This window comes from Glycine soja, chromosome 18 (assembly GCF_004193775.1).
Source record: "Glycine soja cultivar W05 chromosome 18, ASM419377v2, whole genome shotgun sequence".
NCBI classification, from domain to species: Eukaryota; Viridiplantae; Streptophyta; class Magnoliopsida; order Fabales; family Fabaceae; genus Glycine; species Glycine soja.
Window position 1 is genome coordinate 2,560,105 of NC_041019.1, and position 15,221 is coordinate 2,575,325.

The 15,221-nt window shown below is 33.2% G+C and overlaps 2 protein-coding genes, 1 long non-coding RNA gene and 1 other non-coding gene across 5 annotated transcripts; 2 read left to right on the forward strand and 2 right to left on the reverse strand.

The window, feature by feature from the left end:
- The first annotated feature begins 4,378 nt into the window (after positions 1-4,378).
- Positions 4,379-7,990, forward strand: LOC114396248 (rop guanine nucleotide exchange factor 5-like). Of its 2 annotated transcripts, none has more exons than XM_028358150.1 (7): positions 4,379-4,980; positions 5,227-5,340; positions 5,504-5,658; positions 5,766-5,840; positions 5,945-6,235; positions 6,618-6,974; positions 7,251-7,990. In XM_028358150.1, the coding sequence occupies exons 1-7, from the start codon at positions 4,695-4,697 to the stop codon at positions 7,749-7,751; spliced, it is 1,779 nt and encodes a 592-aa protein (XP_028213951.1). In that variant the 5' UTR covers positions 4,379-4,694; the 3' UTR covers positions 7,752-7,990. The 2 variants fall into 2 exon arrangements, with proteins under 2 accessions (XP_028213951.1, XP_028213950.1); XM_028358149.1 differs by having other exon boundaries at positions 4,380-4,980; positions 5,224-5,340.
- A 223-nt stretch (positions 7,991-8,213) lies between these two features.
- Positions 8,214-8,285, reverse strand: TRNAP-AGG. Its single transcript has one exon. It is a non-coding gene; the product is annotated as a tRNA-Pro (tRNA).
- An 852-nt stretch (positions 8,286-9,137) lies between these two features.
- Positions 9,138-10,078, forward strand: LOC114396250. The gene has a single exon (XM_028358151.1). The coding sequence runs from the start codon at positions 9,257-9,259 to the stop codon at positions 9,797-9,799; it is 543 nt and encodes a 180-aa protein (XP_028213952.1). The 5' UTR covers positions 9,138-9,256; the 3' UTR covers positions 9,800-10,078.
- A 1,224-nt stretch (positions 10,079-11,302) lies between these two features.
- On the reverse strand, positions 11,303-12,191 carry LOC114396254. The gene is made up of 2 exons (XR_003663265.1): positions 11,738-12,191; positions 11,303-11,554 (listed from the first exon to the last, which is right to left on the reverse strand). It is a non-coding gene; the product is annotated as an uncharacterized LOC114396254 (long non-coding RNA).
- Positions 12,192-15,221: the final 3,030 nt, after the last annotated feature.

Here is a 15,221-nt window from a genome sequence, read left to right on the forward strand (position 1 = left end):
ATATAGAGGAAAACGTTAATGGAATTATGTTAGCGTTCTTTATACAGAATGACAAATCAATTAATTTTTAAAGAAATTTAGTTAGAATGTACTTCTAATATATTTTTATGCTTTTATTTAATTATAAATTGCCATATATAACAAAATGATTTATTTTTATTGTAATTATTTTAAAAATTATACTCTAGATAATTTTGATTAACTATTGATGTATTTTTTAAAACTAATAATACATAAAAAAATAAACTCTGGATTTAGTTTTTAATAAAAAATAAATTAAATTAAGATTTTATTATATAAGTCAACACATTATTCATATATGACAATTTTTAATTAGATAATAATACATATTTTTTTAAAGTGCCAATGCATTCTAATTAAATCCCTAAATTAATTAAGATATTTGGATTCTTTCTTCATAGAGAACAATAACATCTATATCTTCTTAAAAAAAAAAACTAACATCTCGATCTAAACATAAAATTACTTCTAAAACACTTTTTTATGTGAGATATGTCAACTTGAAAAATTAAAATAAGTATTGTTTGGAAACGAAGAGAGTAAAAAAGTCCAATTTGCTATAAAATTATGACTTTAACTACAAAAGTTGTAATATAGTATATTTTTTTTATAATTATAGTAACGTTTTTTTGGGTGGTAAGGGAGGTTTAAAAGCCATTAATTAAAGAAATGTTACATCAATTGTAATGTTTGTAATGCACAAATGTATTATTAGTTAGGAAACAAGAAGGCATGTTTTAAGGGAAACAACAAATGTAAATGTACTAGCTTGTTTGATGAATTTTTTCTCCTAGCTTCCCTGAGTCGCATTTTTCAGTCATGGCAGACCTACGCCGTAGTAGACCTTCTTTATACTTTATACTATTAAAAAGACATACTTTTTTAACCGAATATTACTACAGTTCCTGATTATTAGGCAAATTTTATGGTCATGCAATCAAAAGTAGTTGTGACGCCTATCATGTACTTTAGTAGAAGGGATTGCTTAGTTGGATTAAAGAATAAAATATTTAAATTAAAGTAAAAAAAAAATAAAAGCATGAAATTCACACTAAAATTTGAAATTTCCTTCTTTTTTTCTTGTTTGATCTCAATCAAATAAATACCAAGAGTGTAAGACAACTAGAAAAAATAGTTATTGCGATAATAATATCATGTTTCTAAAAGATATAAAATAATGATAACCATGTTTGTGGTTAATTTAATTGGATTGTGCAATATATAACTAGATGGTTTGTTTGATTAGATTTATGCGTTCTTAAAATCAACTTAATTTGTAATATTGGATGAATATTAGTAATACATTGATTAACTCATTTTTTAAGACACTATTTTTTACTAAAATTTATTAAATTTACAAATTATGAGTAAAATTTGATGTTGTTTGTGATTTTCAATAAATTTAAATTATGATAAATGATAGTCAGTTAGAAATAGTGTTTCTAAATTATATATATATATATATATATATATATATATATATATATATATATATATATATCATATCATATGCATACTAAATCATATATCATAAAGTTTAGGTCATGGTTATGGCTAAAGGCAACACTACTATTTGGACTTTTTTGCTTAACTACGTATATGTTTTGATTGAAGTTAGAAATAATTAAACAATGTAGACGATATATTTGATTAGCTGTAATATCTACTAATTATGTTTACATATTTCTCTGTAATAATATCATTTTTGTTGAAGAACTATAACAATATAATAACTATAGAGAATCCAGTTTAGTTTGATAATCGGATCTTCATTTAATTAATTAATTAAATTTGGAAAAGACAACGAAAGAAGATTATCTTAAAGGATATGAGCAACTTTCTGTCAAGGCTTAACTGCTCTTTAACGGCCATATGTTGGTTATAAGTTGAATTAAAAAACAGACATTAACTGACAAATTATGGAATGGCACTTCGTCGACAACTGATAGTAATAAGGTTTTACCAATGAATTGATCATGGAAATTACTGGATAACCCTTGATTGATAGGTCACAAGTCAAAACCTTCGTATTATTCAAAGTTTAATACAATTACGGTTTGCTTTTGTTCAAGTAAAAAATAGATTTTAAAAATATAGTGCATATTCAGGATTTTTTTTTTAAAATAATCACCAAGAAACCCTTTCAAGAAGTTAAAAATACGTATTATTCTTTGAAATAAACTAAATTAAATGCATGCATGTTTGTAAATTATGAGGTTAGAGAGAGAGAGAGAGAGAGAGAGAGAGAGAGAGAGAGAGAGAGAGAGAGAGAGAGAGAGAGAGAGAGTACATGCAATAGTATATTGTTTAATACTAGTATTGATTTTGTGTTTCATTTAGATAGTCATGAACATGTCTATATTATTTTGATAATAAAGCCAGTTTGAATTTCACCTTCGAAATATTTTATTGCAGTGAACAGGGTGGAGTTAGAGTTTTAATTTTAGGTGGTTTAAGATAAAAATACATTAAGAAAAAGTGATAAAAATGCATAATTTAGTTAAAAATAAATAAAATTTGGTGTGCATAATTAATTTATGTAAGAAATTTATTATAATTAATAATTCTTATTTAAAAATAAAATAAATATATAACTATAGTCTATATTGAGTATAAAAATAGCATATAACAAAAAGAATATATCAAATGAAGTAATATATATATATATATATATATATATATAGGAAAAAGGAGTCAAAAAATATAAGTTAAACAAATTTAGGAATGACCATAACTCCATCTCCTTCTTTCGCCGCTCACATGAATATGTAACAGTAACATATTAACAAAAATAACAATTTCAACAAACCAGCTAACTAAACTCTATATTTTAAAAAAAAATCAATGGACAAAATTTCCAAGTGGAGTAGCTGATATTATACTAAAAAATTATACCTCCTAAATTCTCATTCGGAGTTAAGTAAGGATGCTGTTCTTTTTAATGCAATCGAATCAAACAAAATTCAATGTCGATAAATGCCATCAAGAACTTTGATAGCAGGAGTTGGAAGATATAGACAAGCGGGACCAATTATGCCCTAATGATGGTGGCATGCATTTCCCATCAAAGCCCCTATAACTATTTCACGCCATACTATTCAAATTTTAAAACACGAACGCTATCTATCGCTCCACATAAATTATTAGGTTATTATACAACTTTCTTTAATTAGTACTACAAACTTCACTAATGATCCTTTTGGTTGGATGATTTTTTTTTTAAATGAATTAGAAAGAAAGGAAAATTTTCAAATTTTATTTTTAAAAGTTACCTCTTTTTCTTTTCTTTTTTTCATTTTCTCTCCCATCAAATAAAAGAAAATATTTCATAAATTGTGTTTTCTTTCTTCTTTATTTTTTCTACTCTCACTTTATCTCTTATCAAATGCACCATGAGCCCCACACAATCCAACAAACTCAAACATTAAACAAGAGATTCCATTGTGATTAAAATACTACTATCTATTTTCGTCTAGTAAGTAAGTAATCCTAGGTGGGTGCAAAATCTTCTGTAAACGTGATATACTAGTACTTATCATTTGCATAAAAGTATCATTTCAGTTCTTACAAATAAATAAATTTCAAATAAACTTTTTGAAATTTTTAATTATTTCATCTACATTTTAAAACTTAATAACTCATTGTCAAATAAGTCAGATATTTTTTTTTTAAGAAAGAAATATTATATACACACTCTCTTATACATTCATTTAACACACTCTTATTAGTTTTTTTTTTTAAATTACAAAAGTCGCAGATCCTATTTAATGAATCTATCATGATTTCATACTTTTTAATCAATAAAAAATAATATGTAGGTACTAGAAAGAGTACTAATTAACACTCTTTGTTTTTTTTAAATTTAAAGTAATATAATTAATAAACTATACTTTCAGTCATCATCCAAAGAAAAACTACACTTTCATATTCTTATTTAAATTTTTTCAATTTAATTATTAAGATAATAGTGCTATATATTTTAAATAATTATACATAAATTACTTTTTATTTTAAATATTCTACTAACATATCTTATTTTTTATCTTTTACTTTTTATCAAGTCATACACACTGACATACTTATTATTTTATCTCTCTTTATTTAGTCTCTCTGGGCGGACAGGACAGTACATTGGGTGTCATCAAACATTTTTCTTACATTTTTAGACACTGAAAATAGTGATTTGCTGGTTATGTGTCAGTAAAGCACAGGTGCAAAATGTTGCAACAATAATGTGAAAGGCCAAAAAAGTAATTATGTATCTCAGCGTGTTGTTGTATTGTAGCTCCCTCTCTCTGCTTACTTACTCCCACAGCTACCAGGTTCAAATTTTTTTATTGATATATTTTGAACGTACCCGAATACTCTGAGAGCGAAAGCCAGAAGAGAGACGTTAGTATTTTGGTAATAATACCTTCAAAACTAGAAATCAAATTTGTTGTTGTATGCACTGCATTGCAGAATCTCACAATCCTTTTCGGAAAAAGCCACACGTCTTCATCCTTACATCGTCTTTTCTTTCCATGAAACAACCTTAGCGGTCCCTTCATATATCCTCACACACTTGTCTTACCGTTATGTCTGAACCCACGTTCCCAGTATCTTCTTATCTGCGCGAGTGGTGACTGCCCCATTTGCCTTTTCGAACCCAAAACACTTTCTTTTCCTCAAAGATGGATGCTTTATCTAAGAAGAACGAAAATTCTCAAAAGAAAAGAGATGGGGTTGTTTTGTCTTGTCTCACCACAGATTCTTCCAGTGAAACCAGTTTCTGTGGATCCAGCTCCTCAGTTTCTGCTGAAGAAGCTAAGACAAAAGGGTCTTCTTCACCTGCTCCTCTTGGTTGGCCTATTCTCAAGGCCACAATCTCCAAGCGCTCTAATTCTGATGAAAAAGAAAACAAACATAAATCCCACTTGGAAGACAAAAAGTTTACCAGTATTGCTTTGAAGTTGTCAGGTTAGTCTTTTTTTTAATATGTTATGAGATAAATGGATATGCTGTGTTTGGAAACTAGAAAAGGATTGTAGAATCAGGAATTTTAAAGGATAGAGACTATTTTGTTTAGTTAAATTGGTTGGAATTAATAATCCCTTTTTTAAGTCATTAATAATATCCCTTTGACTTTGTTGTCTAATAACTCTAATTAGTGCTAGTTATTGGATTTGTTTTTTTTTTTTTTGTTGTTGTTGTTTGAAACAGAAGTTGACATGATGAAGGAGAGGTTTGCAAAATTGTTGCTTGGTGAAGATATGTCAGGTTCTGGAAAAGGGGTTTGCACTGCTTTGGCCATCTCTAATGCCATTACTAATCTGTGCGGTATGGTTTCTCTCTTGCAGGCACTGACATAGGCTCACGATGTAATTGAGAAACTGTTTAGTTTGTCTATGTTGGCAATTAGTTCAAATTTTTGAATTTTCTGTTCTGGTTTTAAATTTGAGTTTTATAACTTATTCAAATTTGGATTATTTGCAACGTGTAGCAACTGTATTTGGGCAATTATGGAGACTAGAACCCTTACCTTCTGAGAAGAAAGAAATGTGGCAGAGAGAGATGGAATGGCTTGTTAGTGTTAGTGATTACATTGTCGAGTTGATGCCTTCTTGGCAAACATATCCTGATGGGAGTAAGCTCGAGGTAAAATTGGACTGAATCTTAATTTCAATGCTGAACTCTGATTTTATTCAAAAGGGGAATTAATGAATCATGAATTTATGATGTTTCTAATATGGTGCATTCTGCAGGTAATGACTTGCAGGCCTAGGGCAGATATTTTTACCAATCTTCCAGCTCTTCGCAAACTTGACAACATGCTTCTCGTGAGTATTTGAATCTTGTTCTCTCATGGCTCACTAGTGAATAGTAGTTGGCTGTTACATCATTGAATGATTGTGGCCTCAATGTGCATTTTCTATAATAACAGGGAATTTTAGACAGTTTCACTGCTACAGAGTTTTGGTATGTAGACCAAGGAATTGTAGCCCCAGATGCAGATGGTTCGGTCTCTTTTCGGAAAACAATTCAGCGGCAAGAAGAGAAGTGGTGGCTTCCCGTACCTCGTGTTCCCCCTGCAGGACTCGGTGAAGACTCAAGAAAACAGTTGAATCACTCTCGAGAATGTGCAAACCAAATACTAAAAGCAGCCATGGCTATCAACAGCATTGCTTTGGCTGAAATGGAAGTTCCTGAGTCATATTTGGAAGTTCTTCCTAAGGTCTAATCTAAATTCTATCATTAATAGACTTTTGTCGCCTTATGTCATTCTATGATTAAGATAAATGACCAAACAAAGCATATTGATAATACCAATACATGGCATACCTTGGTTATATACAAATAACCTACAGGGACTAGCACATATCGTTCTTTTGCATAAATGTACATTGCCTTAACCTGTGGTCAAGGTTCAATCTTCAGGTTCGTGTGTATATAGCCTTAGATGGACTTGAATACCTCGAGGGAACATTTGCTGACTCTTGATCGAAATACATTGGGATCACCCTGAAAAAAAAAACATGTATATTACCTTCAATGTGATGTTCTCTAGTTAATTTTGTGTCAAGTTATGACATTGTCTTGAATATGGATTTTTGCAGAATGGAAGAACTTGCTTGGGGGATTTTGTTTACCGTTACATAACATCAGATCAATTCTCCCCGGAGTGCCTTCTTGATTGCTTAGACATATCCTCTGAACATGTTGCACTAGAGATTGCAAACCGTGTGGAAGCAGCAATTTATGTATGGCGCCGAAGAGCTCACTCTAGGTCCTCACCAAACCCCAACCGTTCTACCACAAAATCATCATGGGAAATAGTCAAGGACTTCATGGTTGACGGAGATAAGAGAGAACTACTAGCAGATAGAGCTGAGAACATTCTAGTTTCCTTGAAGCAGCGGTTCCCAGGCTTAAGTCAAACTACCCTTGATACCAGCAAGATCCAGTGCAACAAGGTTGGTTCAATTAGATGTTGATACAATTCCTTAGATGTTGAGAGCATTTTTCTCTATGACAAAATTTTGATACAATTCCTTAGATGTTGTTGGTGTTTTTTCAATTAGAATTTAATTTGTATCTTGATAATCTGCGTGAAGTATTACATGAATTACCAGGGTGAAACTCTAATTTTGATTGAAGAACAACACCAACAGTACTTACGGAATATAAATTTTTTCCCTTTAATACATCCATAGTTGCATATATCATTGACACATTTTCACACATTTCAGGATGTTGGAAAATCCGTGCTAGAGAGCTACTCAAGAGTTTTGGAGAGCATGGCTTTTAACATTGTGGCCCGCATTGATGATTTGCTATATGTGGATGACTTGACAAAACATTCAGAGAGGTTTGCATTGGTTCCTACCACTACAGTTAACGTGGTTTCTCAGCAAAAGAAGGTTACACGTCCACTCTCAGTGTCTGTCTCAGGCACTACTCCACACAAAGCATCAGTTGGCACACCTAGCTTTTCACCTGCGGCGGTGCCACTAATAAGTCCTGCAAGAGGGGAGAGAACTCCTTTCCTCCACAACATCAACATCAACAACAACAACAACATCAAACCCCATCGTCGCGGCTTTGGGGTGAGGAGAGTGTTGTCAAATTATCTTGGAGTAGAGACAAAGACTACTAAGATATGCAGCAACTCAACTGAGGTGAATTGTTCAAACCCAAGCAGCAAGAAAACGGAACAACAACATCAGAAGGTGAAAAACAGGACCAAATGACTAGCAAGGTTTTATCCATTTGAAAGCACTCAATACCAAGTTGAGATTCGGTGGCACAAAGTTTACTTAGGTGGAGGGAGGGGGATTTAGTAGAGCACAAACTGTTATAAAGCATTTATTATTATTTTTTTGAACTTTTTACATATGTATCATTCACGAATATATATATTTATTGGTAGTTGAGAATTCAAATTCGTAGTGTTATTACAGTAGCTTACTGAGATCTGAGTTCTGAAGCAGTTGGCATTCATTGTTTTTGAATTTAAATATGCTGGGAATCACGTTGACATTTAATGATATATTTGTCAATTAATTGAAACCATCTCAATTGAAAACTGAGACCTCTGCACAATTTTTCTTGTAGCATTGATTAAAATGTGTTTTTGAAGGTAGAAAGTGGCCACTGACAAATGAGACTTCATAAAAAAAAAAGTCAACAAGGTATATTAAAGATAAAAAAGTGGGGCATTCCGAGAATTGAACTCGGGACCTCTCGCACCCTAAGCGAGAATCATGCCACTAGACCAAATGCCCAAAATGCTTTTAGTTGTCAGGAACAAAAGGATTATATAAAAATTATATGAGAGAAAAATGTCTACGTAATTTCGTTTCGCACGCTCTTCCTCCTTGTCAGCTTGCTTTTGCAATTTTCTTTGAAAATAGATTTGGAATCACATATTAAATTATTAATTAGCATGCTATAAGGACACATCCAAAATTGTGATGATAAGCACTGTTGATCCAATTAAGCTAAATCCTAAATCTTTGATAAATTAATTATATTTTTTGAGCTAAATAAATTTCTTAATTTTTAAAGTTAAGAAAAAAATTGTTCTTTTGTTAATTTTCTTCCAACTCTTTGATTCAAAATTTGGGAGGTTTTTGATAAATTTAAAACAAGAAATAATTTTAAAAGTTTAGAAGTAAAAAAATTCAATGGAAATTTAAAGGATTTTATATGATTTGATATTAAAGCTTGAAGAAGGAAACTTTGAGATTTTATTATTTTTGATAAAATTTGGTGTGTTTTTTTACATATTTTGGTTAAAATTTTGTAAAGAAAATTGGCAAAAATAATTGTGACAAATACTCTCTAACACATTGTTTGCATTAATCAAAAACCATTTGATTCCACTATTTTAAATAAAGAATTTAAAAGTGATAAAGACATTTTTATATTATTATTTAATTATAAATTATTCATTAATATAACATTTTAAAAATAATTAAAATAAAAATAAAAAATTTACCTTTGATGATGGATTCTTGTTACACTGTCAGTAGAATTTTTTTTTCTTCTCTTAAATAAAACTGTTAAACAAGATAAAAGACCAATGATAATGTAAGAAATTTATTGTATTTAAAGAAAACGTGTGTCGGTAAAATAAAAGTGTTTTTGTTGCTACAGATCTCTGCCGTTTCTAGTGCGATTCCATATTTCCATCTATTTTCGTCTCCGTCTTCTTTCTTTTCCCCTGAAACTGAAAGTGAAAACAGCAACAACAATGTCTTCTTCATCTTCTTCGTTCACGAGTCTCCACATCACGGCCTTAGACGCGATAGTGAACGTCAACTCCCTCTTCACCCTCGCCGTCTTCATCGGCCTAACCTGGAACCCCAACGACCCTTCCAACAGCCTCAACTCCGATCCGGCGTGTGCCCCCACCGCCGCCATCGCCGAGAACCTCATCGCCTTCCACGTCTACTCTTTCAGCTCCTTCCTCTTCTCCAGCCTCGTCGCCCTCGCCCTCAAGCAGGCCATCCGCCTCTCCCGCACCACCTCCTTCCACTACCCCGCCGTCGTCGACCACCTCGTCGCGGACGTCAACCGCACCGCCCTCCGCCTCGGCATGCTCGTCTCCGGCGTCGGATCCGTCGCCGGCTGCGCCTTCCTCATGCTCGCGCTCGTCAACGTGGCGCAGATCAAGCTCGGAACCCTCGCCTGCGGAAGCTCACACACCTACGCCGCCGTCGTTCCGCTTCTCATATTCGTCCCCCTCGCGCTCCTCATCTACGTCTCCCTCGTTCTCTACGCCTTCACACGCTAGCTAGGTAGGTTTTGCGATTGCGATGATGTTTGATGCGACTAGTTCTAAAGTCCGATTTAGGATTATTTTTTTCACATTGAGACGTGAAAGATAATTTGAATCTGAATGAATACTGTAAATTAAATAGTGATGTGGTTTGAAATGGAAGTGGTGTTTTGTTAGTGTCACTTTCTGAATTTGACGGTGAGATTGATTGACATCTTTGTTAACACGAGTAATTTGATGCTTGACAAGGATAGATTAGGGTTTTTCAATGCGCATTACAGACTGGATTATACATTTCTATTGGAGTTTGAGCAGAGGTTTTAATTCCCAAATTTATTAGACCAATCATTCTACGTCTTGATCCCGATCTAAGTGTTAGTTTCTCTCTATTGCAAGTGAATTGAGTATGATAGATGTAAGAAATTAAGCTCCTCTTTTCACGCTGCATAAAAAGTAATCTATTTTTGTTTTTTTTTACTTCATTTTTTTTCCTTTCTATTGTCTTGCTTGAATAGAATCGTTAGGTGTATTAAATTTTTTCTTTAAATATTTAACTTAATTATATATTTAAGATTTAAGTATAGTATTATTAGTTAAAAAGAAAACAATTAAAGTGAATGACATTTTGTGTAGTTTGTAAAGATTAAATTATACATTTGATTTCTCGAATTTTCCGGTGGTGATATTGTTGGGTGGTGAAAGAAAAAAGAAGGAAAGATGATATAATTTGATCTCTTTTAGTAACAATTAATATGTATCGATAAAAAAATATCTTAAACTTTCCCGTAATTTATTATGTAGAAAAATCATGTTATGCATACACGGTTATAGAATTCTCTTTAACATTTTTTTTGGTAGTATTATGTCATATAGAAATGATAATATTACATTTTTAGTCCTTTATTTTATCTTTATTTTTGGATTTTGTCTTCTGGTAAAATTATTTACAAATTTTATTCTAATATTTAATGCAATGTTGGTCCTTCAGTCCACAATTAGACGTTGACTTATAAAAGAATGTTAAACGTGTGATGTTCTTATTAAATGATGAGTGTCATATGTCGTGTTTCGATTGGATGTCAACTCTATGAAAGATGAAATACATTATTGTTTTCATTGATCAATCAGAACATGACACGTGACGGTCATCATCCAATAAAAACGTGACACGTGACGGTCAACATTACTTTATAACGGTCAACATTCAATTGTGAACTTGAGGGACTAACATTGTATGATTTGATTAAATAAGAAGACAAAAATTATAAATAATTATATTGAGAAACAAAATTCGAAATTAAAGATAAAATGGGGACCAAACTTATAATTTTATCCATAAAATTTGTAGCAACCTTTAACACGTGCTCTGCTATTGTCGCTAATGCAGTGATCAAGAGCGTGGCCAAAAGGTCAAGGAAACTATACGACAAACCAATTCAATTAACTGTGAATGATGAACAAGATCAGATATAGTTAATTTTATGCAGCTAGGCCAAGAACCCATATCGCTAACATCTATATATAAAAATTATTGTCATAAAACAACCAAAAGGATAATTTTCAGGAAGACAGAGAAGTTATTTGATAGATAATAATAAAGTTGTTACAATATTAATTGTAACTTATTTATGAGCCTTTATAGTTAAGGAGCTCAAATTATTAACTGACAACATACAATACACAACACACACTACTGTATCCTGAAGCTTTGACGAATTGTAAAAACCTCAGGTTGCGTAACCATAACCAACGTTCTCAGCCATCTACAAGCTGCAATTGCATTAGAGAAAACAATGAATCAGCATATGCTACTTTATAACAGCCAAAAATGTGATTAGTATATACATGTTTAATTTAATTAGTTCAGTATAGAAATATAACAATTTATCAGCTTCTGGATAAAGTTTTTGAAATATAAATAATTATTCTTGATAGATATGCTCATATATATACCTGAAAAATATGTTGGCATTTATGATAGGTAGGTAAGTTGTGGTCTATGGCTTGTTGGAGAAATGGCAACGATGGGGAATGGTGATTGCGACTCTGGGATCAACACCAACTCTCTTGAAAGCATCGGAGGAGAAAACAGCATAGAGGCAAGGGATGCTTACTTCTACAAGGTCATTGCAGCACTGTGAAGAAACAGGAACCCATGCATTTCGTGCAGCCTTTTCGCAGTGACGCAGTTTATGCGTCAAAATTCTAAGTGTGCTAAACTTGCCGCATGGACCATTTTTCTCGTTTTCATGTTCAGGATAACTGTGGTCGTATTCAGCAACGGTCACAGTGATCAAAAGCAGCAGGAACACACCAACGAACTTGCTCATCTTAACTAAATGAATTTGATTGATGATTTACTCTTTTTAAGTAGCTTCAAGCTTGAAATACAACTCACAAAAATTGCCTTGCACCATGCTCTATATATACTGCTAGATTAGCAAGATAAACTAGTAAACTATGCACAAAACCTTGTTCACAAGCATCTGGATTTGGCATTCTTTAAATTGATGGGAGAAGTTAGGGTTACAGCTTCATGCCCGCAGATTCTTACCGTAGAGAAGAAAGCAGGCCGGAGGATATTTTGAATCAGGAAGCACTGCACAGCCTTGGCACGTAGTTGGTATTACAATATCTTACTCAACAGCCTGTATGTCTTACTTATGGAGGCTTTCTCTTATATATATATAAAGAATCGAAAAATAAATACTTTTTCAACGATGCTATTTTGTGAAACGTCATGCTATACTTAGACGGTCCATGGTTTATTAATAAGATAAATAATGAAGGTGGCTCAGAGGTTGTCACAGAAATCAAACTAGTCTTGAAAACTGAAAGTTTATCTCAAATGTGCTTGTTTGTTTAAGGAGGATGTTTTTCATAAGAGAATTTCATTATTTATAAATTTAATTCTGAGATTTATTTAAATAAATTTATAACAAATTATACGAAGGTCACAATAAATCAAGATTTTTTTTATTGTATGAATTTAAATGCATAAAAATATAGACGAAATCTGATTGGTTGACCTTTTAATACCAACACCCTTCTTTGTTTTTCGTCAAGAATAAGGTTTTATTGCTGTATATTTAAAAAACAAGAAAAACAACAATTGTTATACAACACATCATCTAGTTCGAGCAGGGGCGAAACTATATATATATATAGGCAACAGTCCCCTGAACTTACTAAGTTACTTTGCATATATATTTAAAATAAATATCTGCCCTCAATTATTATTGGACCCTAATTGTAAATGACAAAGCCCACACCCCATGGAACGAATTATCCATTGCTTTATCTGTTTTAATAATTATATATATATATATATATATATATATATATATATATATATATATATATATATATATATATATATATATATATATAACCAAATAATTTACTTTTTGTCCTTAACTTTACAAAATACAAATATAAAATTTAAACTCCTTAATCTTTAATCTTAATTTTCACTTTTACACGTTAGTCCTCCCTTTGTCAGTCACCTCTCCTTGTTGCTTCTTGCGCTCCTCAATCCTCACGATTGAATCACACTCTGTTACGAATAAGACTAAATTATGCTATGCTAACTACACTAACAGGTATTTCATAATTCTTCTGTGTTGTTTTATTCATGATTTGTTGTATTTATAATGAAGTACAAGTCATGGTTGTTGTTGCCATTCATTGGCCAACTCGTGCATAATATTCGAGAATAACAGAAAAAGGATAAGTATCCTGGGTTGTTATAAAAGAATGTTGATATGGTGGTGAGATTGCTTTTCGCAATTGACAATCCTACCCTGCATTCCTTTACTTGTAATCTCTGAGGTATGTTGGCTTATTGACCATCCTCTCGGGCCTACTATGTGTTGGTATAGTATTGCTGTCATTATCCACCATTGGAAAACCAACCTTTTCCTCAAGGTTGGACAATAAAAACAAACAAAATAGAAACAAGGGTATGCTTAGAAAAAAATGTGATTGAAGTTGCTTTGTTTGTGGGTTGGTTTGGGCCCTGACAATGACAACCCTCAAGGGTTATCAACGTCGTGAAAGGCGAGAGGATTGGGTGGTGACCTGCATCGCAAAGCATTGATCCTGTCCCTGTGCCTTTTCTTTGCTTGATTGTGGCTCTTGGAAGCACTAGCAGCTCTAACTTCTGCTCCAATGGGTGCAGGCCACGAATGGAACTCACCAAATTGAAGAGATGATGTTGTTGCTGCATGGTCAGAAGAAGAAGAAGCAATAAGAGGGAGTGAGAGTTGTGAATGACGAACTACACGGCAAGGACCTTAACAATCGAACACTACTGTCAATGAAGCGCAGACCTGCGTCAGCCGTGGTGGTGGTGGAGGTAGTGGCTTTAGTGGTGGTGGTGGAGGTTATGGCTTCAATGGATACAACCGCGGTGGCGGTGGATATGGTGGTTGTGGAAGTGAGGCAAGGGTTTGGGAAAGGGAGGAGCCAAGGGACACAGGATAGTGTTGCCCGACAACATGCAGGGCATCACGAAACCCGGCATCAAGAGAATCGATGGCATCTTCTAAGAAAAAACCCGCAGAATCCTTAAGAACTTTCTAGAGAATGTTATTTGCAATATTGTTACCTACAACGAGCACATGCTAGGATAAAGATGATTACCACTATGGATGTTGTTTATGCTTGCAAGAGGCAGGCCAGGGCTCTCTATGGTTTCTGTGGTCATCGTGGTGGGTATAACCGTGATGGAGGAGTGTGGCTCGGGCCATGGGAAACCTCACAGGGAGTCATCACCTTCATCAACGCACGCTCCTCTGCTAGAATCTGCGACTTCTACATGGATTTTGTTTCCAGTTTTGGGAGTGTGAGGGGGGAGATGGTGGATGAAGAGTTTCCATGATACCGCACAAACCTAGCAAGCAGTTCTGAGTACTTGCAAAATAGGGATTGAACTGGGTGTTCATAAGAAGAAGGTAGGTGGTGAAACAGAAGGGAAGGAACTTGTGGGGGGTAGAATTACTTTTTATTGTAAGTCCCCTTAACTTTACAAAATACAAATATAAAATTCAAACTCCTTAATCTTAAATCTTAATTTTCACTTTTACACACTAGTCCTCACTCTGTTAGTTACCTTTCATTGTTGCTTCTTGCCTAGAGAAAGGTAACTAACAGAGTGAGGACTAGCGTGTAAAAGTGAAAATTAAGATTTAAGATTAAGGAGTTTGAATTTTATATTTGTATTTTGTAAAGTTAAGGGGACTTACAATAAAAAGTAATTCTACCCCCTACAGGTTCCTTCCTTTCTGTTTCACCATCTACTTTCTTATTATGAACACCCAGTTCAATCCCTATTTTGCAAGTACTAAGAACTGCTTGCTAGGTTTGTGCGGTATCCTGGAAACTCTTCATCCACCATCTCCCCCTTCACACCCAAAACTGGAAACAAAATCCATGT